At 37.5% G+C, this 23,101-nt stretch overlaps 1 protein-coding gene across 1 annotated transcript; it reads left to right on the top strand.

The window, feature by feature from the left end:
• The first annotated feature begins 2,390 nt into the window (after nucleotides 1-2,390).
• On the top strand, nucleotides 2,391-12,561 carry LOC126470235 (60S ribosomal protein L7a). Its single transcript, XM_050097934.1, has 6 exons — nucleotides 2,391-2,539; nucleotides 9,239-9,356; nucleotides 11,402-11,551; nucleotides 11,715-11,935; nucleotides 12,099-12,221; nucleotides 12,317-12,561. The coding sequence occupies exons 1-6, from the start codon at nucleotides 2,525-2,527 to the stop codon at nucleotides 12,497-12,499; spliced, it is 810 nt and encodes a 269-aa protein (XP_049953891.1). The 5' UTR covers nucleotides 2,391-2,524; the 3' UTR covers nucleotides 12,500-12,561.
• Nucleotides 12,562-23,101: the final 10,540 nt, after the last annotated feature.

Raw genomic sequence — 23,101 nt, 5'->3', positions numbered from 1 at the left:
TGATCATTACATTTACTCCTGGTATACAACGCTTTTTTTGCAGATAACTTATTAAATAATGTAATGCCACACTGTTCACTCATATCTCACTATCAGTCACTGCACACACTATACACACATTGTTTCATAACACTTCACTCACTACACAAACACACACACACACACACACACACACACACACACACACACACACACACACACACTGGTGATCTCTGGGCCATTTACTGTATTGCAACTTCCCATTTGCTATCCTGAAAAACCGAGTCAGTATCCCTCCATAATGGGTGAGATGTTGAGCTCAGAAAGAAGAAGAGGTGTTAGTATTGTGCTATGCATAGCTTGAGGGAAGAGCATTTCTAAAAAGGAAAAAAGAATGAAAAAACAGAAAGTGAAGGTGTTATGTGGAAGGTTGGATTTTTATAACCATTATTTTTATATTTATTTTTGTAACATTTTTAATAAAACCCTTACACTGTTTTATCTAAATAATCCTTCAATGTATAAAATGTATTGCGTAACAGGTACTTTTTAGCTGCCTTTTTAAATAAGTGTATTTTTGCAATTTCTTTAATCTCTTTTGGTAATTTATTGTACAGTTTTATTCCTTGGTAGAAAATGCTGTTTTGAATTTTATGTTTCTTTTTTCTTGGTAAATGTAAGTTGGGTCTATCTCTTGTTGCATGGTCATGGACAGAGCTATTTGTGCAGTAATTACCAATGTAATTTTTATGTGTACAACTGACTGGTAAATATCTATTCAAATGGAGCAGTTAAAATCCGCAATGTTTTAACAAATCTTTACAATGACCTCGATTAGTGTTTTTGGTTACTATTCTTATATATATGGAAAAAAAGGTATTAAGTAGGCCCCAATTTCCTTTAAAGGGATGGCAGGAACGAAAACTTCTGTATCCCTAGCTGTCATTCTTAGCCAAAAAAAAAAAAATACTTATCTGACATGGCTACTTCATCGCCATTAGAAAGAACAAAACCAGGTCAAACTTTGTCTGATAGGCGAAGTTCCCTGCAGCGAAAATGTTTGGAAAAAATTTTATTCTTAAACTTGGACGAAAGGTTTCTGTGAGAAACAATTACGATGCAATATATTGTTGTTGTATACACCACATATGTTGATTATGCTGGTTATTGCAAAAAAGACTTCGCAACTGAAGTAAATGTCATGAACATGCAGTTCGCTGTATCAGGATTGGTATGTATCGCTTTGACTGGCTACTTCCTGGTTGCCAAAGTCTGCTTAATAGCATGTTTATATATATAATAAAAGTCTTTTTTATATAAGTTCATCCTAGTTGCCAAAGTCTGATTAAATGTATGTTCATATGTATAATAAAAGTCTTTTTATATAAGTTCATCATTTGGATCCTACTTTCAAATGAAGTACAATTTTTTTAATTTATTTAGTTGACTGAAGAACTGAGAACATTATTTTCATTTCGCTTGTCAGTTATTTGTCAATGGCCTTCCCGCAGTGGTAACATCGGTTCCCATCAGATACCCGAAGTTAAGTGCTGTCGCGCTGGTCTAGCACTTGAATGGGTGATCATCTGGTCTGCCGAGATTTGTTGGCAAGCGAGATGCACTCAGCCATTGTGATGCAAGCTGAGGAGCTACTTGATTGAGAAGTAGCGGCTCCGGTCTCGGAAACTGACACATGCCGCTCCTTATCCGTATCCAGTGACGTCTGTGGGCTGAAAATGGCACAGCGGCCAGTCGGTACCTTTGGGCCTTCATGGCCTGTTCGGGAGTAGTTTAGTTTTTTTTTAGTTTATCAGTTATTTAAAATACACATTCAGTATATTAAATCTGTAAAAATTAGACTTCCACATTAGATTTCTACATTAAATAATTTAAAATTTACTATTTCTTGTTTTTATTTTACTATTAAACCCAATCCAAACGGATTCAAGTATAAAAAATTCATCCGAGTACTAAGATGTAACCAGCAGTATTAATGCGACTGGATTCCATAGGAGTTTTGCAATATCGTCGGTAATGAAAATTACGAGTAACGATACATTTGTAGCGAGTACTGTTACTTTTAGTAACGCAAAGGTAGGGATACATTTTTTTCGTTAGTTTCACAGTTCTAGTTGTGGTATGTTTCGAAATGACGCGACTTGACGGCCGGTGTGAATTGGCCTTAAGACGTATAAATGTGTTGTGAGACTGAGATGCGAGGAATCGTCTATATTTGCATATTAATTTCAAGTTATTTAAAAATGGTCATTAAAATATGCTCTGATGGAACATTTTGGTGGAATTAAGACTCTTGTGTTATTTTTGTTGTAGAAACCTATCAAAGATATTATGTATACGGAAAGATGTAACTAGCTTTCCGAGAGTGGTACGTCTTTGCTAAGGTATCTTTGTTTTGCGTGCCGTATACCGGTGGTCACATGAAGTCTTTGGAGTTTAGGCGGAGAGGAGATTAGTTCGTCTGACCGGGTTGTGTTGCCACGTGTGGAAGTAATCCAATCGCATCTTTAACTTTGTTGGCAAGAAAATGGTCCAGAAAAAGGTATGAAAACTGTGTACCTCGATTTATCATCTGGGATGTTATTTTCTGTTGTTTACGTTTATTTTATATTTTTAGCTACTTCTTGTTGATTATTGCAATGCAGTCAGTATTGAACTTTGCGAAGTGAGAGATTGTAATTACGGATTGCGGTTATGAAATTGCTTCCGTTCTGTCTACTTTTAATTAGACTTGTTCTACTAAAATAAATATAATTATTCAACTGTTCTAAGTTGTATATTCGTAGCAGACTCAAAACAGCATGCATTAAAGTGAAGTCAGATCATTTACTATAGAAATAAGTAACGTAATGTTCTAAACAGTTCTTAATTACTAAAAGGCATCAATGTAAAGGCTGATATTTAGAATGGCCAGCCAGTTTGCAAGTTGATGAAATTTATTCGTCTGTTGATAGTATAGTCATGTGCAGTTTGCAGAAAGTAGAAGCTGTTAAGTTTTGTATGATAAGACTGCAGAGTTCATAAAAACAGACTAGATTCTGGTGAACCATATCTGCCGTTGTACAATAAATCCGTATTTGGGAGCAGGTTTAACCTCAATTCGCTCTTTATTGTAGATGTTTTCACGTGGTTGGACTTAATTACTTAATTAGGAAAGAGGATAAAAGAATTTAGGATAGCCTTGTAGCCAGTGTGTTACGATGCGACTACAGCATATGGTCGGGTGTTCAGGTTAAGATTTATCTGACCATGTGTTGTGTAGTTTGCCTTCATTTAGGAATTTTTGTATATGTTTTGGGAGATTGTTATTGGATGTGTAAATTTCATTGGCTCTAGCTTGTAATGGCGTCAGAAAAATATAGAAAATAGATTTTCAGAATTTTTTTATACATAACTGTCAGTGTTTCTGTTGACAGGTTGAGAGTTGAACTATTAATGAGGTAAAGGAAATTGAGAATCACCTGTTCCATGTTTTGGCCTAGAGTGGACAACGTGATTTTTGAGTACATGCAAATTCTACTGCACCACCTAGTTAAATTAGCACTTTTCTGTTGTGTTTCTAAGAATGTCAAGTAGTCTATGATATATGCTCCTTGCCCCACCTCCAGGTATTTGAAGTGCCAAAGGAAGTAGCTAATAAATTTTTGACAATTTGGTTGAGAGTGTAGGCACAACTTTTGAAACAATGTGATGAGACTGGTCTGTAGGTTTGTTTGAGCAGTTGCCAGCAGGCTTGTATACATGCAGAGAGCTTAGTGTATGAGCAGTGTCTTCTCCAGCTTCTGGCTACTTGAGTGTGGCTGTTTGCCGTATGAGCAGTAGCAGCAAGTAGCTAGATGCTACCCAGAGAAATTATTCCGGTGCACCCAAGCTGCCAGATCCACGCATGTGCAGAGCAAGCTGAGGTATAGTGGGGGCCTTCTCCACGTGACCCGTATGTTTCGTGATATTGCTGATCTCTTCGTATACAGCTCCCACGTCAAATGAAAGCAAAACAAATTTCTGTGGCTGGGAGCCACCAAGTGAATTAATATAAATTTTCATAAACATGAAAGGCGAAAATTAGTTTTATGATTTAATATTATTTCCACATTATTAGCAATGAACCATTAATGTCTCAGTGAAGCTATTTGTCAGTTTTGTAGAGCAATTTGCTTTTATTAATTTTTTCTGCTGAAGCAGTTAGTCTATTTGAAACAGTGTTTCATTCCGCTCTATTGGCTACTTTAAACTTAGTTCTATTTCAAGTGCAAATTTTCATTTTTTGGGAAGAATGACATACCACAAAGAACCAAACATGAGAGTACACTACGGGACCTCCAAGAAAATTGGTATCACGAAGCCTACATAGAAAAGCTGAATGTCAGATACTTCAGAGTGCATCTGGACATAGAAATTTGCAGTTAGAGCAGAATGAAGAATTTTAAGTGTGGTTTATGAAATTCCAACACTGTTGGAATAGTCTCTGATGTCCAGTTTGTTTTGACACTGTAAGATCTCTTAATGCTATATACGTATGAACATATGTAAACATTGACTTGAAGCTGACTAAGTAGGCAAATTTGGTCAGTAGTTTTGAACTAAATATTTTGTTTCAAATATATTGACAGATGTAGCAGAAATTTACAAATCTGACTTCTGTAAAAGTGTTTTTCGATTACAAGGCACTTTAGTATTTGCTCTAGGCCAGAAGTTACTTCTTAATTTAAGAAATAAATTTATAGAATGCCATTCTATGCTATTTTGTAGATGGGCAACATACCGTGTTTTATCATTTTAACTCCCCACGTGGCTTTTTTATTTATTCCTAGAGTAGAAAATAACTGCCAGTTGTAATTTATTTGCCTCACAGAAAACCTTGTTCATTTTTTATGCATTTTGAAATAGTCATGAAATTTGTCCTTTATTGTTGTGTAAGCTATACAAGAAACTTTTTGCAAGAAATTTGTATTCCATCTTACTAGCTTTTGCAGTGCTGTGTAGATATAAACCTGATTGGAAATGCTACATAACAATATTGCGGAGTACGAATTTAAAAAAATGTCACCATATAGCAGAATATTATGGTACTTTGAGCTGTGGAGTCTAGTTTTGAAATGAATAATATGCCAAGAACTGCTTCCTTATTTGCATTCCTTATCTGGGTAGAATAGATAAAAAAATTTCTCCAGGTACAACTCCTTAGGTCCTCAGTGACATGCCGCAGGACTGCACATGGTCACGTGATGCCCCACCATGCACGAAATTCCACACACAAATGTGATGAAAAGTGTGTGAGCAGAGCAAACACCAAGCTCGGGTTGCCTATGTCATCGTAGCTGTACATGCACAGTACAGCCTGTTGTCTGTCGCTGTCTGGCAACTGCTCAAATGAACCTTATATTGCAACATGGCTGGTGGTACATTGTACACTTGACTATAACTAAAACTGGAAAATTAAGAAAACTTAATGGAGCCGTGTTTTGATGAAAAAGTATGTTTCACTGCCTAATTCAGTTTGATTTGTGCAGTTGATGCATGAAAAGTCATTATTAATATATCCTGCTTAAGTGCTCACTAGATGATTAGTGTGGACTGTTACTGAAATTCTCCCTAAACAGTCCGTTAATATTTTGGTTTGGAGTGTTAAAATGGTGACATGCTGCTGTGGTGACTGCTTCATTGTTGTAAGTGGGGAAAAATGGATGAAAAATTGGTTCAAGGTATGTCGGGGATACTCACTTGACAGAATTAAATTGAACACAGAGGTAACTTTGTTTTCAAGCATTACGTGGACTGTTTGTGGCAGTCAGCTGTGACCGTAAACAAATGATAACTTAGGCTGCCCAAGGGGAGAGGAGTGGTGTGGGGAATAAGCCCTGCCTCCCTCTCAAAGGGCTGCATTCTGTGCTTCCATGTATGCAGAACTCACATAATGGTCAGAGGGAAAGCTGATTCCTTTTGCGGTGAGAGATGCATTCGAATCTCTTTATGCACCATGATTAATCTCTTCACTCGTTTCAAAATAAGAAAACAAGCAATCCACAAAGCAAATAAATTGGAGTACACAAAGCATTTGGTTAGTGACTATAGTGCAATTAGTAGCTGCATTTGTGTGTGTTCAGGCCCGACCTACTGGTATCTTAAGTAACAATATTTCAAAACACTTCCTATCTAAAACTACCACAATGTTTAACTCCTTTTAATGGCGCATGCAGAGGTACTGGGTCTCAGACCTTTCTTAAAATTTACTTTGTGTTTTATTACTATTATTTGACATGTGTAGTGGAAACATCTGTAACAACTGTTTACAGTATTATAACAATTTTATTGCAGTTAGTGTTGTATCAATTCTGTCCAAATTTTGTCATGTTAAGCGTGATCAACTCTTCTGAAACTGGTGATAAATATAAATGTGTACAAAGAATGAAATGAAGTATTTGTTGCTGAGAATATGCGAAAAAGTACCATGATACAGACACAAAGACCTTTTAAAAATTGAAAGTTATGAATAAAAGTATATACAGATATTAATGCATGTATATACCTGAATAGAATCTAGTGCAAGTATTATTGCATAATATTTCTATAACTGCCTTAAATACTTTTAATTGAAACTACACTTTCACATTTCACATCTGTAGGACGTGCAGTATTAAAAAACTGGATTGGTATTTGTGAAAAATTCCTTGCAAGAGTGCTTTGGTTCATTTTCTTCTGAAGATGGCATTTCTACTTTGAAGAGTGCGGTCAGTTTTGCTGTAGTGTGTTCATCCATAGCTTTAGTAATTTCTCTGCACTTTCGTGATGCATAGAGCTTACTTCACTGACCATGGTTTCTTAACAGGACTAACAACTACCTCTGTAGCTGACTGATTCAAGGTATTTAATTCTTCCTCTAGTGAAGTAAAACCTGCATCATCTGCACCATAGGAGGCTTAAACTTGTTTGGATACTATCATTGTTCTGTCAAAATGTTTATAACAGTTGTCACTGGAAATATCTTAACTTTGAAGCAGTCTTCAAATGAGAACACTTATTCGCAACCTGAACAAAGACTCTTTCATGGATATGCAACTAGTCAGCACACTTAACTCTCCTTTGGCCCCAGTCCTTTTTGCAAAAGACAGAACTACATGGATGGTCTGATTTCTTAGAAGCCTCTTCAGTAAACAATTTAGCACTGGTCAACTACAATACAGAAACCTGCAATGAACAGCCATGGCAAAGCAGCTGACGAACAACAACAAAGCGAAAAGAGATAACTGCAACAAAGAAAGCAAAAAGAGATAACACATTAGAAATAAGCATTCTAACAAAGAAGTTAGTAAGAAAAAACTTCAATTAAGACATAAATTACCCTTGAAAGTAAAAAAATATTTTAAAAAATAAAACCTGTCCAAATTAAAAGTGGAAGCTCTCCTACTATATGATACTAATCAACAAAAAATCAAAATTTTATGGATTGGCACTTCTGGAAAAGTATTCCATAAATAATAAAAATGTTTGGAATGCTATAGTAAAAGAACTTTGACAGATAAGTCCAAATGGAGGAGTTCTTTGTAATCATAACGCAATTATCCTTCCCATAAGAAACCCAACAAAATATCTAGAACTGTTAGAGGTACAGCATTTTAAAATATTTTCTGAAATTTTGCATTTTCAAAATGTTCAGTGTCATTTTTGGAAGCCTGAATCTCTGGGCAGGAATTTTTTGGAGAAAACAAATTATGTGTATTTTACTTACTCCTGATTTTTAACATATGCTAAATTCAATAACATCAAGACTGAAGGTAACCCCTCTGCAAGAAGTGATGTGGATTATGCCTGCTGCAGTTTTCCAAGCAGAAAATCTAAAATCTTGCTGTGATCTGAAACCTTGTGTACCTGTTGTTCAGATACCGTTTTACCCAACTGTCCTTTTTCTTTAGGCTTTCATGACAATAAAAGTGGCACAAATTGCTGAGCAAAGAAATGGATGCATAGTAGGCTACTTGAATGAGACAGTGTGTGTGTGAGAACATGTGTATGTGAGCTGTTCCTATGTGAAACTGCACATGATGAAATAGGTGTGTACAGATAAGACTGAAGACATCCTTGGTATTACAGTATAGAAGGGTTCACAAATAGTGTGTTCAGTCTTAAAATAGTGCTAATATGTATGGGACCAATACCAAATAGGGTGAACAGGAGATGTTGAATATTTTCGCTGAATTCACAGAAATGCTGAACAATTGGAAGGCACTTGTAGATCCAACTAGCCTGTTAAATCCTATGTACAGAGTTTAAAGAAAATATTGAATATACCACAACCCCTGATATACTGTTCCTATGGGGGTTCAGTAGAGAATGTGCAGAGGTGTTTGTGTTCTTTCTACTCACTATGCTATTTGAATGGGAAGCAAAACTAACATGTGATAATGGTAAGTTCCCTCTGCCATGCACTTGCTACTCGGTAAGAGGATAGGTGACTCATGTCTCAAGGAATTCCATCAGATGAGTTAAGAATGGAATGTTAAAATTTTTGAAATTGTACTTGATTGTTGAAACTAACACTCGAGTAAAATCCCTCATTGAACAAGGATATATCAGTGACTAATTTTGTGACTATCATGTGAGATGGTGAAATGAGTGTGAGTTTAAATGGATTTGTTATGAAACTGCATCCAGACATGTAATTGGCAGTAAAAGTGCAACAATAAAGTGCATAGGCTAATTTTACAAACTGAAATAGTTATAAAACCTGCATTTTTGGCAGACCGTTCACAGGACCAGTCGGAATGTTTAATTTTATGTAGAAGTCAGTGTGATATAGTTTGGACAGTCTTTTATGGGAAAAAAGGTATTGATGTGGATTTTCAGTCTTTGTTAATCTTGGTATAATGAAGTCTGACGTGTCAGTTTTTGGCAGCAGCTTTCATTTAGTTTGTTACAGTTGTTAAGCCCAGTTCAATCTGTAGCCCAGCTTCAAATAGTGCAGCATGAAGGACTTAACTGTCACATGAACTAAGTAGTTAAGATAGTTTACATCCCCCTCTTCCTTTGTATCAAGATAATTGCAGTTGCCACATTTCAAATCATTGGCAGTAAATGTGGTCTGTGTTAGTTCTTTAACTGTAGGAACCATAACTTCATAGGATTAGCTGGTTTCCAAGTGATGTTGTATGGCTCCTGACATCAGTTTTTTTACTGTGAAGCAATTATTTGTAACAGCTTAATATTGTGTACAATATTTTGAGAATAATGGTTTAATTACTTGCAGCCCAAGAAGAAGACTGTGGGGAAGAAGGTGGCAGCTGCACCACTGGCAATTAAGAAAGTAGAACCAAAGAAGGTTGAAAATCCTTTATTTGATAAAAGGACAAGAAATTTTGGGATTGGTAAGCAATTCTAAGAGGAAATATAAGTTGATACTTTCTTACGTTGTGTAATTTCAGGTGTCTGATGTGCCACATTTTGCAAAATTAAATTTTTATACTGGGCCTCTGATAAATTATGTGCATGTAACACTGGTTTAATAGTGAATTTGTTTGTAAACTTCTGTGGAGATTGTTGCAGGATAACTTTTAACAGAGTTGAAAAAATATTTTAACTGGGCCCATTGAGGGGAAAATGGGAAATATTTGATTGGGCAAGTCAACTACAAAGGGAATTACTTTTGTAGTGTTTACTTGATCCATTGTGAAGGCTGGTCCACCTAGTGACTTGATTGTGCAAATGTCAGCACACATTTTCACAAAAAATAATTACCTGTAGACATGAAATTTGTGTAAATACAAGATGCTCAAATCTGTCATTGCATACCCACTGAATTCTAAAATATTTGTTCTAGAGTTCATTATTTAGTGTTTTCCAAAAAAAGTTACATGTTTGGGGAAACTTGAATAATGAATGCAGTGATCAGGATAAGAAGGCAGCAGCTTGCAGTTCTTTAATATCATGCTACAAGGAATTGTAATGTACGTGTCAGCTTCTCACAAGTTGAATTGGTTTTCTTCCAGGTTTCTTGTTTTGTTAAGAGTTATGAACAAACCAAAATTGTATGATTATACATCATGTAACAAATTTTTGTGATAAACTTGTGGGAAAATTGCCACTGTTTAACATTCTGCTGCTATGGACAGTGTCTGCATTCCATGCTGAGGGCACCTTTCATTGTGGTGGTTATGCTTGCCAAATGGTGGTGTCTGTGCTGAGAGATGGCATTTTGGCCAATGTTACTGATTGGTTTTTTCGAAAACTATTAAATTTTTTGCATATCTTACAGTCCAATATCTTGCTTGATAAGGGGCTTAATTACTTTTTGGTATGTATCATAGTGCTGCATCAATTTAACTAGAACATTGAATGAAATTTTCAAGATTTTGCAGAGGTAAAAACGTATTGTGTAAACTTTGTGTATGGTTGATTTAGCTCATACATTGCAGTGAATGAAATGTAGATAAGATATTGAAATATTATTTAAAATTAAGAGCAGAGTGATACTTCATTCTTGAATTATTGAGTTTGATGTTGGACACAGTCGTGTGTGACATGACCATTACTGTCCTTGCAGATCATGAATTGCAGTGATAGGTTGGTGCCTCAGGATGCATGCAGATGTTCATAGCATTAAGTGGCACATGTATACACATATTCAGCACCTGGAAAGTGGGATAGCAGATATTTATATACACCCACAGCAGTGGAAGGGTTAGAGCCACTGTCTTGACGGTTTAGCCTATTCTTCGTGCTTTTTATAGAGAAGTGGCAAACTAAGATCAAATAAGCTTAAACCTAACTTCATTATGAATTAGTGTCCTGAGTATAATGTATGCTTTGCAGGTGTAGTTTCCTGCTGGCAGTTCTTTAGGTAGATAAATGGCAGCTCAGCAGTAGAGTAAAACTGTTTGTGGGCACACGAGAGTTATGATTTATTGCATGCAGACTTGAGCACAGTTGCATCGAGCTGTTTGGGCTGGATTTTATTACGCTGATTTGGCTTTGGGGATCTTAATGTGATTGTAGGTTCCATGCATCTTTTTTTCCAATAGTGAATTGTTTCATGCACTTTCTGGTATTTTGGGTATTTTGTTTTGTTTGAAATTCAAAATGGTTAAGGGCTTTGTCATTCACTTCAGACTTGGTTGTTGCTGGCATACATCCTGGATATTGTAATTTTCTTTGAGGGCTTGTCATTGAAAATATCTTCTAATGTGGATACCAAAATCTTCCAATTCATAAACAATTTTCCATTTTTTAGTACGGTGCATGTCGGAGTTTTTGTATCTATGGGATAGCTACTTTCCCATTCTGCTGTTCCTTACAATTGGGGCATTCAAATCTCTCTCTCTCTCTCTCTCTCTCTCTCTCTCTCTCTCTCTCTCTCTCTACTTTGTAACTGATACGTGCAGTGCTTGCCTTTTTAACATAAATATTTTTACAGGTCAGGACATTCAGCCACCTCGTGACCTTAGCCGTTTTGTGAAATGGCCAAAATATATCAGGATTCAAAGACAGAAATCAGTACTGCAAAAACGACTGAAAGTGCCACCACCAATAAATCAGTTTACTCAAACTCTGGACAGGCAAACTGGTAATGTTAAACTCCTATTCATTTACACTCTTTGTGAAATGATGAAAATAACAACTGAGTATGATGCTGACTTTTAACGAGCTTTTTAATTCTGATACAACAAATGATAGAACTAAGATTTTAAATGATTTTAGGAGATTCAAAAAGTCTCTTCTTTTTATAGCTACTGCACTCTTCAAGTTGCTTGATAAGTATCGCCCAGAAACTCGCCAGGCAAAGAAGCAGAGATTGTTTACACAGGCTCAGGCTAAGGTTTCGAAGAAAGAAGAGACACATGAGAGGAAGATTCTTTCAGTAAAGCAAGGAGCGCAGACAGTAACAAAACTGATTGAGCAGAAGAAAGCCCAGCTGGTTGTAATTGCACATGATGTGGATCCAATTGAGGTATAAATTTAGATATATGCAAAGAATAGTACAATATTAATTTAATGATGTTTTGAATTTCTTCACCTGATTAAATTGATGACAATATGCACTGAACAGTATACACTAATTTTGTTTTTATATTTAACAATTCTATATCTCCTGACTAATTCCGTTGTTACAGATGGTACTTTTCCTGCCATCTTTGTGCCGAAAGATGGGGGTCCCGTATTGTATAGTTAAAGGAAAGGCCCGTCTTGGACGTTTAGTACATAAGAAAACGTGCACGTGTGTTGCCATCACTCAGGTACTAATTACCTTTATTACAGTATAACAAATTACTGAATTTTCAAATCAAAATTTTCTGCTAATACCCAAAACTGTCACTGCATAATTTTACAGGTGGAGTCATCTGATAGGGCAGCATTGACGAAAATTGTAGAGTCTGTAAAAACTAACTTCAATGAGCGCTATGAAGAATTCAGAAGGCATTGGGGTGGTGGTCTTTTGGGATCAAAATCTGCTGCCAGGATTGCCAAAATTGAGAAGGCAAAGGCCAGAGAATTGGCTCAAAAGCAGGGCTAATTTTTATGACATTCATTATAAAATAAAAAGTAAGAAAAATAAACTTTTGAAAAAAATTACAAGATTGTGAAATGTTCCATTATTTAATACCATAATGAAAATAACTTATGCGAATTGTCAAGTGTGTAACACAGAAATTTTTTCATAAAATACTTTTGGCTAGCATTTTGATTTTGATGGCCTGGTAAAATCTGGTTACAACTGAAGCTATTAATGCCTGAGAACATTCCTGACAAAATATTTTAAATATATTCTAATATGAGGCTCTTACAGTAGTATATTGAGGACTTTTTGCTGGTATGTAACCTGGTGATAAAAGCTAATCATGTGTGTTCAGAGTGGAAAGTTATTTAAAGAATGGTTTACTCTGATTCCGTTAACTTTATAATATTCCATTAGCATGTGCAAAACTAGAAAAATGTTTGAGCTTGAGTTGTAAAAGTTCATAGAGGCTGTTGCAGCTTACTCAGGCACCAGTTGTCAGTCCACAGTGTGATATCCATGTTTTTCTTCCTTTGTTGCAATGTTTTTTCCAGTGCCTTGAAAAAGTGAGCAGTTACATCATTCCTTGAAATTCTTAAGTGTTAATCAAATATGCAGTGAGGATATTTGAATTCATAGGTTGTAGTTACCTGCAGTGAGTTTGCCAGTTTCTGTGCAGTTCATATTAATGCTGAACTGACATTGATGAGGAAAATGGTGTTTTTTGGTTTCTGGGCACTAAATTTTGTTTGCATTTTAGTATAAATAGGAAAATGAAAATGTGCTTGATAGCACTATGAAATTTGACAGAACAGTTGCACAGCACTTAAATTAGTTAAGCTAAATCCAGTACTGGTGATTCACTTTTCAAAAGTGAGAAACTTCCTAGCTTTTGGAACAAAAGTTCCTTTTTAAGTAAGGAAATTAAGTACTTGCTGGTACATTAGGGGATGTGGAATATTATGCCCATGTTGTGTCCAAATCCCAACTTGTGCTGCTGCCTGCCCCCTGCCAATATTAGGCTTCTGTACTGAAAGTGAAAGATCAGTGAAATTGCAGAAAATGGATAATTCTGCCTGTAAATGTGATGATGAATGACAAACTTCATACTCTTTACTTTCAGGTCATTAACCTTGTTAGGCAATATAGTAATCTTGATCTGTCACATTTTGCATTTCCAGTTCTGATGAAATGTTTAAGTTTTGTTGCACCAATACCATCAACTGTCCATAACTATATATGCTGATTCAAAGTCTGAAACTGGTTTTTTATGAGTTGTTAGCAGTATATTTTCTTGTAATTCTGATTTAGACTTGGACAATTCAGTTCTGCAAAAATTTTGATTGTCTTGAGCTACACGTATATTGTATTGCAAAATGTGCTCTTTGTGGAATCATTTACCTACAATCATTTTTATTTTCAAACTGAAGACTGGTTTGATGTAGCTCTCCACACTAGTCTATTCTGTGCGAGCCTCATCTCTGCAGCAGCCTATGTCCATGTGGACCAGCTTGCTGTAGCCATGTGTAGTTAGGTCTAGAATTTTTAACCTCCAAAACCCCACCTACCAAACTGACAAGTCTGATCCCCAGGGTGTCTTGTAAAGCAACTGCATTTTAGTTGTCATAAATTTTGCTTCCCTATTTTGGTGCCACCCCATTATGACCTGCCCATCTAAGCTTCACCATTGTACTATAACAGCAAATGTTTTATAGTTCATCTGAAAAATGAGTTAATATCCTTCCCCATACTCAGCTTGTGCTCAGACATGGTTGAGAGAATGTTAAAAAAGTGCTGTATTTCTTTTTCCAATCCATAGACCTGTTGGTCATCTTTAGATGACACATTTGTGGGCGGTTCTACTCAGATATAATGGACAGCACTACAAAAGTATAAGGATGGCTGAAAGTATCTAAAGCTTTCATATTATGAGAAAGTGCAGTATGATGGAAGAGTAAGAGGTGATTAGGAAAAGATTGCCTGGCTTGTGTAAATGTTTGGGTAGGACAACTATTTTCTGTAGTGTGGAAATAAATCTGGAGACTCTTGTGGGAAGGAGAATGAATTCTTGATATGTGCGTATCCAAAGGTGTACTTCAAATAACCCTAGCGTAGTGCAATGGAATAATTTTAAGCTCTAAAACTCACTTCATGTTTCAAAGGCAAAAAGGGTTGGACTGGTTTTCAGAGTGAACAACATACCTCCATACAAATAGGTGGAACCTGTTTCCTGTGAAACCACCCTGGATGATCCACAAGCCATCAGATGCTCCTTATTACCGAAAAATCTGTGTTGGTCCTTTAAGGCCCCCCATACACAATTTGTCAAACTTAAGTTTGTTAAAGACTTGACCATGTTGTGCTGTTTGCCATGATCATCAAACATAGATGATGATCAAAAGAAATCTATTGATGGCGGTGAGACAAGGTGGTGGACATGGTCTTCCTCCATGTGCAGCAATGAATGTTTAAGTTCTCACTGTATAAAACTATTATTTAGGATAAAAATGAAGCAACTCTTAAGTTACCACAATGTGACAGGTTGTGCAGTAAAAAGTTAGGAAAATAAATACTACAACCACAACATAAAAATGGGGTGCTATCAAAAGAATCAAAGTTCTCCAATTCTTCCACGAACAATGTATAATGTTCCCAAATTGTGATATTTTAATTAGCTGTCATTAGAAGAGAATAAATTTTCATGTACTCCCTTTTTAATGTGAAGTCTCAAACTCTAGTTTTGTCCATTTGGAGAAAGTTAATGTAATAAAGTTCTGGGTGTAATATTACATGTATCAGATTTTCATGGGTACTTCTCTAAATTTCATCCAAGCCTGGACATGTCTAAATATTTTTTCCTTATTGTATTAAACATTGCAAGAAATGTTTTGTCTGCACTGATAGCCATCCCATTACTCATGTCGAAATACTTGGGTGTCCATTACAAAAATGAGGTTAAACTGACACTTTGTTGTGGAGATATAGCAGGGGCACACTGGTTTTTAATTGTTCTTGTAGCCATTGAAATTAAAACAGTATTGGAACAAAACTGTGACATTCATGAGATTGGTTTACAGAGTTATTGTTAGTAGTGCAAAAGTTTTGGAGAGTATTTTTAGTAACAAGTGGTTTGAATGCCTTGCCTGCTATTTGACATAAAATGCTGTGATATGAATAGTATGTCAATGTGAAATGCAGTATGTGAGTTGAAATTGTTACTAACAGTACTGTGATTGCTACATTGCAGTGGCCATGTCACCCTTATCAGTAAATAGATTTTTGGTGTGTTTTTGTTAGGTTGCTGTCTGGTACAAATATTGCAGTTGATTGCTGACAAGCTAGAGGCTTGAAATTTTAAAATTCACTCAGACCTGCATGACAATGCAATATTAACTCTTTTTGCCTGTCTTGATCCATCTAGCTCCCTCAGCAGAGGGGCGAAAAGTGCTGGTAACACTAGACATCTCTGCTGTCCTGCAGGCCGGCATGGGTTGTGGGTTGCATCGAAATGTGTTCATGGTAGTAAGTGTGGAACTCTAGGATGATTCCTGTATGTTACTACTGCATCTGATAGTGTAGTATCACCTCTGAAATGCTGGCCTGACAAGGCCACATCCATCTTGCCTGCAAATTAGTGCTGACAGTTGCACAATAAAGCCAAGTGTGCTGCAGCTCTGCCTTCAGTTGGGTATTTGCTGCACTTCCGTATTCTCATTACACAGTGGTTTGGTGTGATTCACTATGCCTTAGGTGTTCACTCTTGAATTCCTTGTTTGAACTTCTTTCTGCCGTGCTGTCCGTGTCAGTTTTCCCCTTGTTCGCACTGGGTTAACTGCTTTCAGTGACACCTGGCTTGTCAACCAGTCTCAGCTGGTTCTTTGACTTGTTCCCAATCCTTGTCAGATCCTGTTTACAATAGTTTGCAGCAATAAATATCTTATAAAAAGCTTACAAAATTTACTTCATTTTTTGGAAAAGAATTAAATGGGCAGATATTTTACTGAATGTTAATTTATCCATGTTTGATGTTCTGAACTAAACAGCCATTAATCATAGTTGGTGAATGACGCATCCAGTCAGATACTTTTAAATGTTTTATTTTAGAGCCATAACTAGTTTCAGGCATCCTAGCTATTCCTGATCCCCTGTAGATTTTTATGAAAATTTGTTAGTGAATTTTTAATTGCTATGAAAATAATACTTTGATTTAAAATGTAAGAACAAGGGGCACATGAAGTCTGTAGCTGATGTATGAGTAGTTTTACTTTTTATTGCAAGTGGCCTGTTTTTCATTTTGAATCTTAAAAGTATTTTTATAGCTATTAAGAATTGTCACGGATTTGGAAGACTATTATGGTGTTTAAGAATCTGTATGGTGCTAGGAGAAATTTTATTCAGTTGGATTTAAAAATGTTGCTACAGATTTTTTATTTAAATAATTATTAGATCTACTGTGGTAGCCCTAACATATTGAGTAGATGTGCATGGGTAACTGAACAGTTGTTTTAATGTTAGTCTTTGATTTAGGTCTGAGGCAGACTGGCAGTGCTTTTTTAAGAAGACCAATGTGGTTTTACTTAATGAAAAGAATACGTTCATGAACAGGTATTACATTATTACCTGCATTTTACTGTTACACACACTGATCTGTAAACAAGAGGACAGATATGCAGTCATTATAGCACATCGTGAAGAATATGTAAGAGCTTCACATTCCAGTACATGTGATTGAGGAAAGGTATCAAGATATAAGGGAATAGGGAGAAGTGACCTGTTAGATGCCTTAGTGTTTTAACACAATGGTGCGAGTGTAGATGGCTCGTCTGAAAAGCTAATAGAAAGGGTCGCTGAAAGAAAGTGCCAACCCCCTCCCTAAAGAATATTTTGTGCCATATGTTTGGTTAATTTCAAAGATAAAAATTTATAGTGTACAGTGCTTTGTAGTGACAAATCATGAAAGTGTTAGGTCTCAGTATTTGGTGCATTGGGAAACATGACTAGGCCTGAAAATTTCCTGGCAGATTAAAACTCGAACTTGGGACCTTTGCCTTTCATGGGCAAGTGTTCTACCAACTGAGCTACCCAAGCATGACTCACACCCCGTCCTCACAGCTTTACTTCCACCAGTACCTTGTCTGCTACCTTCCAAACTTTACAGAAACTCTCCTGTGAACCTTGCAGAACTAGCACTCCTGAAAGAAAGGGTATTACAGAGACATGGCTTAGCCACAGCCTGGGGGATGTTTCCAGAGTGAGACTTTCACTGCAGCGGAGTGTGCGCTGATATGAAACTTCCTGGCTCATTAAAACTGTGCCAGACCAAGACTCGACCTATGAACCTTTGCCTTTCGCAGACAAGTGGTAGAAAACAGGGAAATTACAGAAAACAGGATGACTGGTATCTGAACTGCCATTTCCCAAATCCATCATTTTTGTCAATCACATTTTCCAGTAGGATAGTGATTATGGAATAACTCAGTTGCACTCTGAGATCAAAAGTATCCAGACACCTCCAAAAACATACATTTTTCATCTTAGGTGCATTGTGCTTCACCTACTGCCAGGTACTCATATCAGTGACCTCAGTAGTCATTAGACATTGAGAGAGCAGAATGTAGCACTCTGGGGTACTCACGGTCTTAGAACATGGTCAGGTGATGCAGTGTCACTTGTCTCATACATCTGTATGTGAGATTTCCACACTCCTAAACATCCCTAGGTCTGCTGTTCCCAATGTGATAGTGAAGTGAAAACGTGAAGACACTTGCAGCACAAAAACGTACAGGCCGACCTCATCTGTTGGCTGAGAGTGCCGACAGTTGGAGAGGATCATAATATATCATAGGCAGACATCTATCTAGACCATCCAAACTGCATCAGGATCCACTGCAAGTACTATGACAGTTTGGTGGGAGGTGAGAAAACTTGGATTTCTTGGTCAAGTGGCTGCTCATAAACCACACATCATGCCAGTAAATGCCAAACAACGCCTCACTTGGTGTAAGGAGCATAAACATTGGACAGTGGACAAACTTGTGGAGTGACAAATGATGGTACATGATGTGGCAATCTGATGGCAGTGTGTGGGTCTGGCAAATGCTTGCTGAACATCTGCCAGTGTATGTAGTGCCGATAGTAAAATTCGGTGGCAGCTGTGTTATGGTGTGGTCGTTTTTTCATGGAGGGGGCTTGCACCCCTCATTTGGTGTGGCACTATCACAGCACAGGCCTACATCGATGTTTTAAGTACCTTCTTGCTTTCCACTGTTGAAGAGCAATTCAGGGATGGTGATTGCATCTTTCAACACGATCGAACACCTGTTCATAGTGCACAGCCTGTGGTGAAGTTGCATGGCATGGACTCACATGCACAGTCGTGACATGAATCGTATAGAACACCTTTGCGATGTTTTGGAACCCCAACTTCGTGGCAGGTCTCACCGACCGACATCGATACCTCTCCTCAGTGCAGCACTCCGTGAAGAATGGACTGCGACCCATCTTTCAGGTACTTTTAAAAGAGGTCCAGTATGATCTAATAACAGTACCAGAGATTTAGTTATAAATACCTCAGTATTATTCACTGGTAAAAAGGTGGTTGTCAAATGAAGAGTAGAAAACTAGTACAGGTGAAAATTCTATTATAGAAGACACTTCGTTGTTTGTCATTACGGAAGTAAAACTGCCATTGAAGAACAAGAGCTCACTTTGTAAGTTTGTTTAATTATTCACAACTACCACCTTCAGTGAGGACATTAAGTGCTGACAGAATGGTAAAAAACAAATAGGGAGCACTATGGCTTTCCTCTAGGAGTTGCAATGCTGTACACACTTAAAAAGTTGCAGGAAGATTCACCAGAAAAGTGTAGGTGAAGCATCAGCAATAATAGCATGTGGGGAGTATACTCTGTAATATTTTGATTGCTGTGTACATCTGTAAATGGGAGCTGAACCTTAAAAACCGTCTGATGGAAATGGCGAAGAAACTGACAGTGCCTACATGTGTAGACCTATCAGTGTGTTACTGCTAGGTTTTGATGCTAACCAAAACAGTGTAAAAAAAATTGTTTCAAAATAAAATTTCATGTCCAACATTTCATGTAGTTCATGGAATTTAAGACCAGCTTTGGCCTCATTTCCAAGCAGAGATTTTTGCTCCAACTCGGTCAAGTGTGTGTCTAATAGTGAATAACTTCTGCAAGTACTTTCTGAGGTGTTTACATTAGAGCAAAAACTTGGCACATTTTCTCTGCAAGTCTCCAACACACATTAATTTCATGAAGTTGTAATTACACGTGGAACCGTCCACAGTTCAGCAACTATTGTTATTGAAGCACAAAAAACATTTTAAGGAGAAAGTGTTTAAGTGAAGCACTGGAAACAGTTGTATATGCTTGTTTTCAGAAATGCTGAATGCACTAAAAATCAGGGGACCCCACTCTGAATGAACTCTCCCAGAATGTTTTATGCATGTTCTGAAGACCTTTTGTCTGTTGTACAATCAGATGTTTGAAAACTGGATTCAAAAATGTGGCAGGTTTATCACCAAAAGAGTGCATTTTAATTACCATTCAGATTTTAGCAACAGGTAAGCAAATAACACTTAAATATCACACAAAATACTTACTTTTAGTAATGTGTGTAATGAAATGAAATGATTGTATGGCATTGTTGGCCGGGAGGCCCCATACGGGGTTGTTAGGCCGCCATATTGCAAGTCCTTTTTAGTTGACACCACTTTGGCGACTTGAGTCGATGATGATGATGATGATGAACACACAACACCCAGTCATCACGAGGCAGAGAAAATCCCTGACCCCGCCGGGAATCGAACCCGGGGCCTTGTGCGCGGGAAGCGAGATTGCTACTGCAAGACCACGAGCTGTGGATAATGTGTGTAATTATTTGGTTTGTCCAATTGTTTCCACTTGCTCACATCCTTTTGTAGTTTGTTTTAAAAACACTCTGGGTTGCAAAGTTATTTAATTTCAATAATGTGTTTTACCCTGTTGGGACATCATCAGGTTGTGTTAAAGTAACTAGGTATAAAACCCATCCATTGTAGTCATACAGAATTAGAGACGGACCTTAAGCACAGAATTTTATAGTTCTCGTGTGCTCAATTTCCCACATTGTTCTTGACGGCTGAGAGGCTCCATTTGAATGTTTGAAAAGAATATATGAAGGTTAGTATTCTGATGTTTCATAAGTGCACTCAAATAATCTGCTTAAGCAAGACATTTTACTAAACAATTATCTTGTGAATCATCCACTTTGCCTGTATCAGAAAATTTTTATTCCATGCAATGGCATATACAGTGTCAAAATGAAATTTATATAAATCAGAAATCCACATATTACTGCAAGTGTTTAAATTGTCATTCTCTGCAGAAACTCCCAAAATTGCTTATTGCATTATAAGTTTTAATTTTTTACTTGATACTTGTGATTCAAGCTCAACATGCCATGTAGTCTCCAAACACATGATATCAGCAGGCAACATTTCTATTGCCTTCCAAACATCAGAATTTACCCTGCTGACTTTATTCCATTTGAAAGGCATTCTTGTGGTTTCAATTTGTGTAAAATTTTCCTCCAAAACAGTATTTCTGTCACATTCACTTCCCCATTTTTGTCTGATAACTGGAATGTATGTAGTAAATTTTATTATTAATAAGAGGAAATTTTAGATAGTGATTTTCTGTTTTAAGGTACCTTCAACAGAACAATGTTTTTGCAAATGGCTCAACTATTCCAGACTATTGGTCCTATGGCTGGAAAATCTGTAGTGACACAGGTTCCCATGAAAGAAGGCAGTGTTTACTGTGATCACAAAGGCACCCATAGTATTGTGCTATTAGCACTGATGGGAACTGAATATAGAGTTAGACACTTTGATTTATGTGTAAGTGTAGAATGTCTGATGGTGTTTTTAATAACTGAAAACCATGAAGATTACTTGAGCATAATACTTCGAATTTACCAGTTCCGCAAACCTTACCAACTAGAACGTAAAGGACACTGTGTAATTGTTGCTAATGGTGCATTTGCTTAAAAAACATGTTATGGGGCCCCTACTTGTTAAGGAGTCAACAAACGGAGGTGTTTAACATACTGTCATTTGGCCAGTGGCAGCAAAAGCAGAGCCTCACACATGACATAGTGTGCCTAGCAGTGAAATGTTCATCACTATGCACATGACAGTCAACACATTGTCGGCTCTGTAGAACAAGAAATATCTTAAAACTTTTTTGGACTTGTCTCTACATGCTTTCCAATATTAACAGCACCAGTTGTGATAAACACAGTCTCGAGACAATTTGTGTTCTGTACAGAGGTGAGTAGCATTTCCCATTATGTGCTGCTTGATAGGTTTACCAACACATATGCAAAAGAATTGCCAGATGGACTAGCTATGCTCTGCAAAACCTGCACCATGCATCATTAATAGCAGGAGCAGGCAGGATGATGTCACCACACTGGGTCAAGGCCCATGTTGTGAGCTACATGACACGATGCTGGGTAACAGTGCAACAAATGCACCTTGGAACCATATAAAAAGCTGTGAATTTTGAGGCATATTTATTTGAAGTCCAGCAGCAATACCATGCTACACAAGATGGCTGGGCACTGCCAGCTGCAGCCATGGGTTTAAGACCGAGTCAGGCCAGCCACTCCTGAACTGAGTCTCCTTGTGGGACTTGGTGCCACAGTGCTGCTGACCTGCTTTCCAAACCTTCACACTATCAGACTCCTGCCGGGGGCAGTGGGTCATCCTGTGCACAGTGTCTCCATTCACTTAAGTGGATGTGAGCCAAGTCTGAGTCACTTCCACAGCAGAACACAATCACAGGAGGAGGAGAGTGCAGCTGACATTAGGGGCTTGGTCCACCGTCAGACTGCTGGCTGGTTTTTGGCCTGACATCAACGCAGAATGTCTACATGTTTACCTCTTTGCTGGGTCGGAAGCCAGCTGCCTGCTAGCTATCGCTGGCCAGTGTGTGGCCTGTCTGCCTTGCATTGCTACTGACACGATGTGTATTTGAAGTTCGATAAAATATTTGTCTCAACCACTATTGTCACTGGACCCACGTGCCCTTCACTCCACCACTCATCCTACTCACACAACCCCAGTGTGGTGACAGGAGAGGTGATGTCCCCACCACTGGACAGTGAGGGTTGTACCATCCCCTGCAATGCAACGTCCAAACCCCAGCCTATGGTATCTTAATTGTGGGGCGAGTGAGACACTTTTATAATAATGGTGTGAGGCCAGAGGAATTGGGGATGTCTCTCAGTTTAAAGAAAATTCTAGGGGTCAACAAGTAGAGCCTGTGGGATGTACACAGTGTAATTCTGCCCCTTATGCCAAATCAGTGGCAGCTGTTTGCTTTGTGTGTCATCATTTGGGCCATAAGGCGAAACTATTCAGGGAGTCTAGGTGGCTCATGATTAGATGTGTGGTAGTGCTATTAACTAAGGAGTGTTCTGTCCTTTTTAAGGATAACACAATGGCTAAATCAGACACATCAGGTGTCACCGGTCAGGAAGCTATGCGGTCTTTAGTTAATGAGGTAGTGCAGCTGAGAGCAGAAAATGCATTTGTGAATAAAAAGGTCG

The sequence above is a fragment of the Schistocerca serialis genome, chromosome 3, assembly GCF_023864345.2.
Source record: "Schistocerca serialis cubense isolate TAMUIC-IGC-003099 chromosome 3, iqSchSeri2.2, whole genome shotgun sequence".
Taxonomy (NCBI): Eukaryota; Metazoa; Arthropoda; class Insecta; order Orthoptera; family Acrididae; genus Schistocerca; species Schistocerca serialis.
Note: the sequence above shows the minus strand (reverse complement) of the source record. Positions and strands in the feature narration are given on the sequence as shown.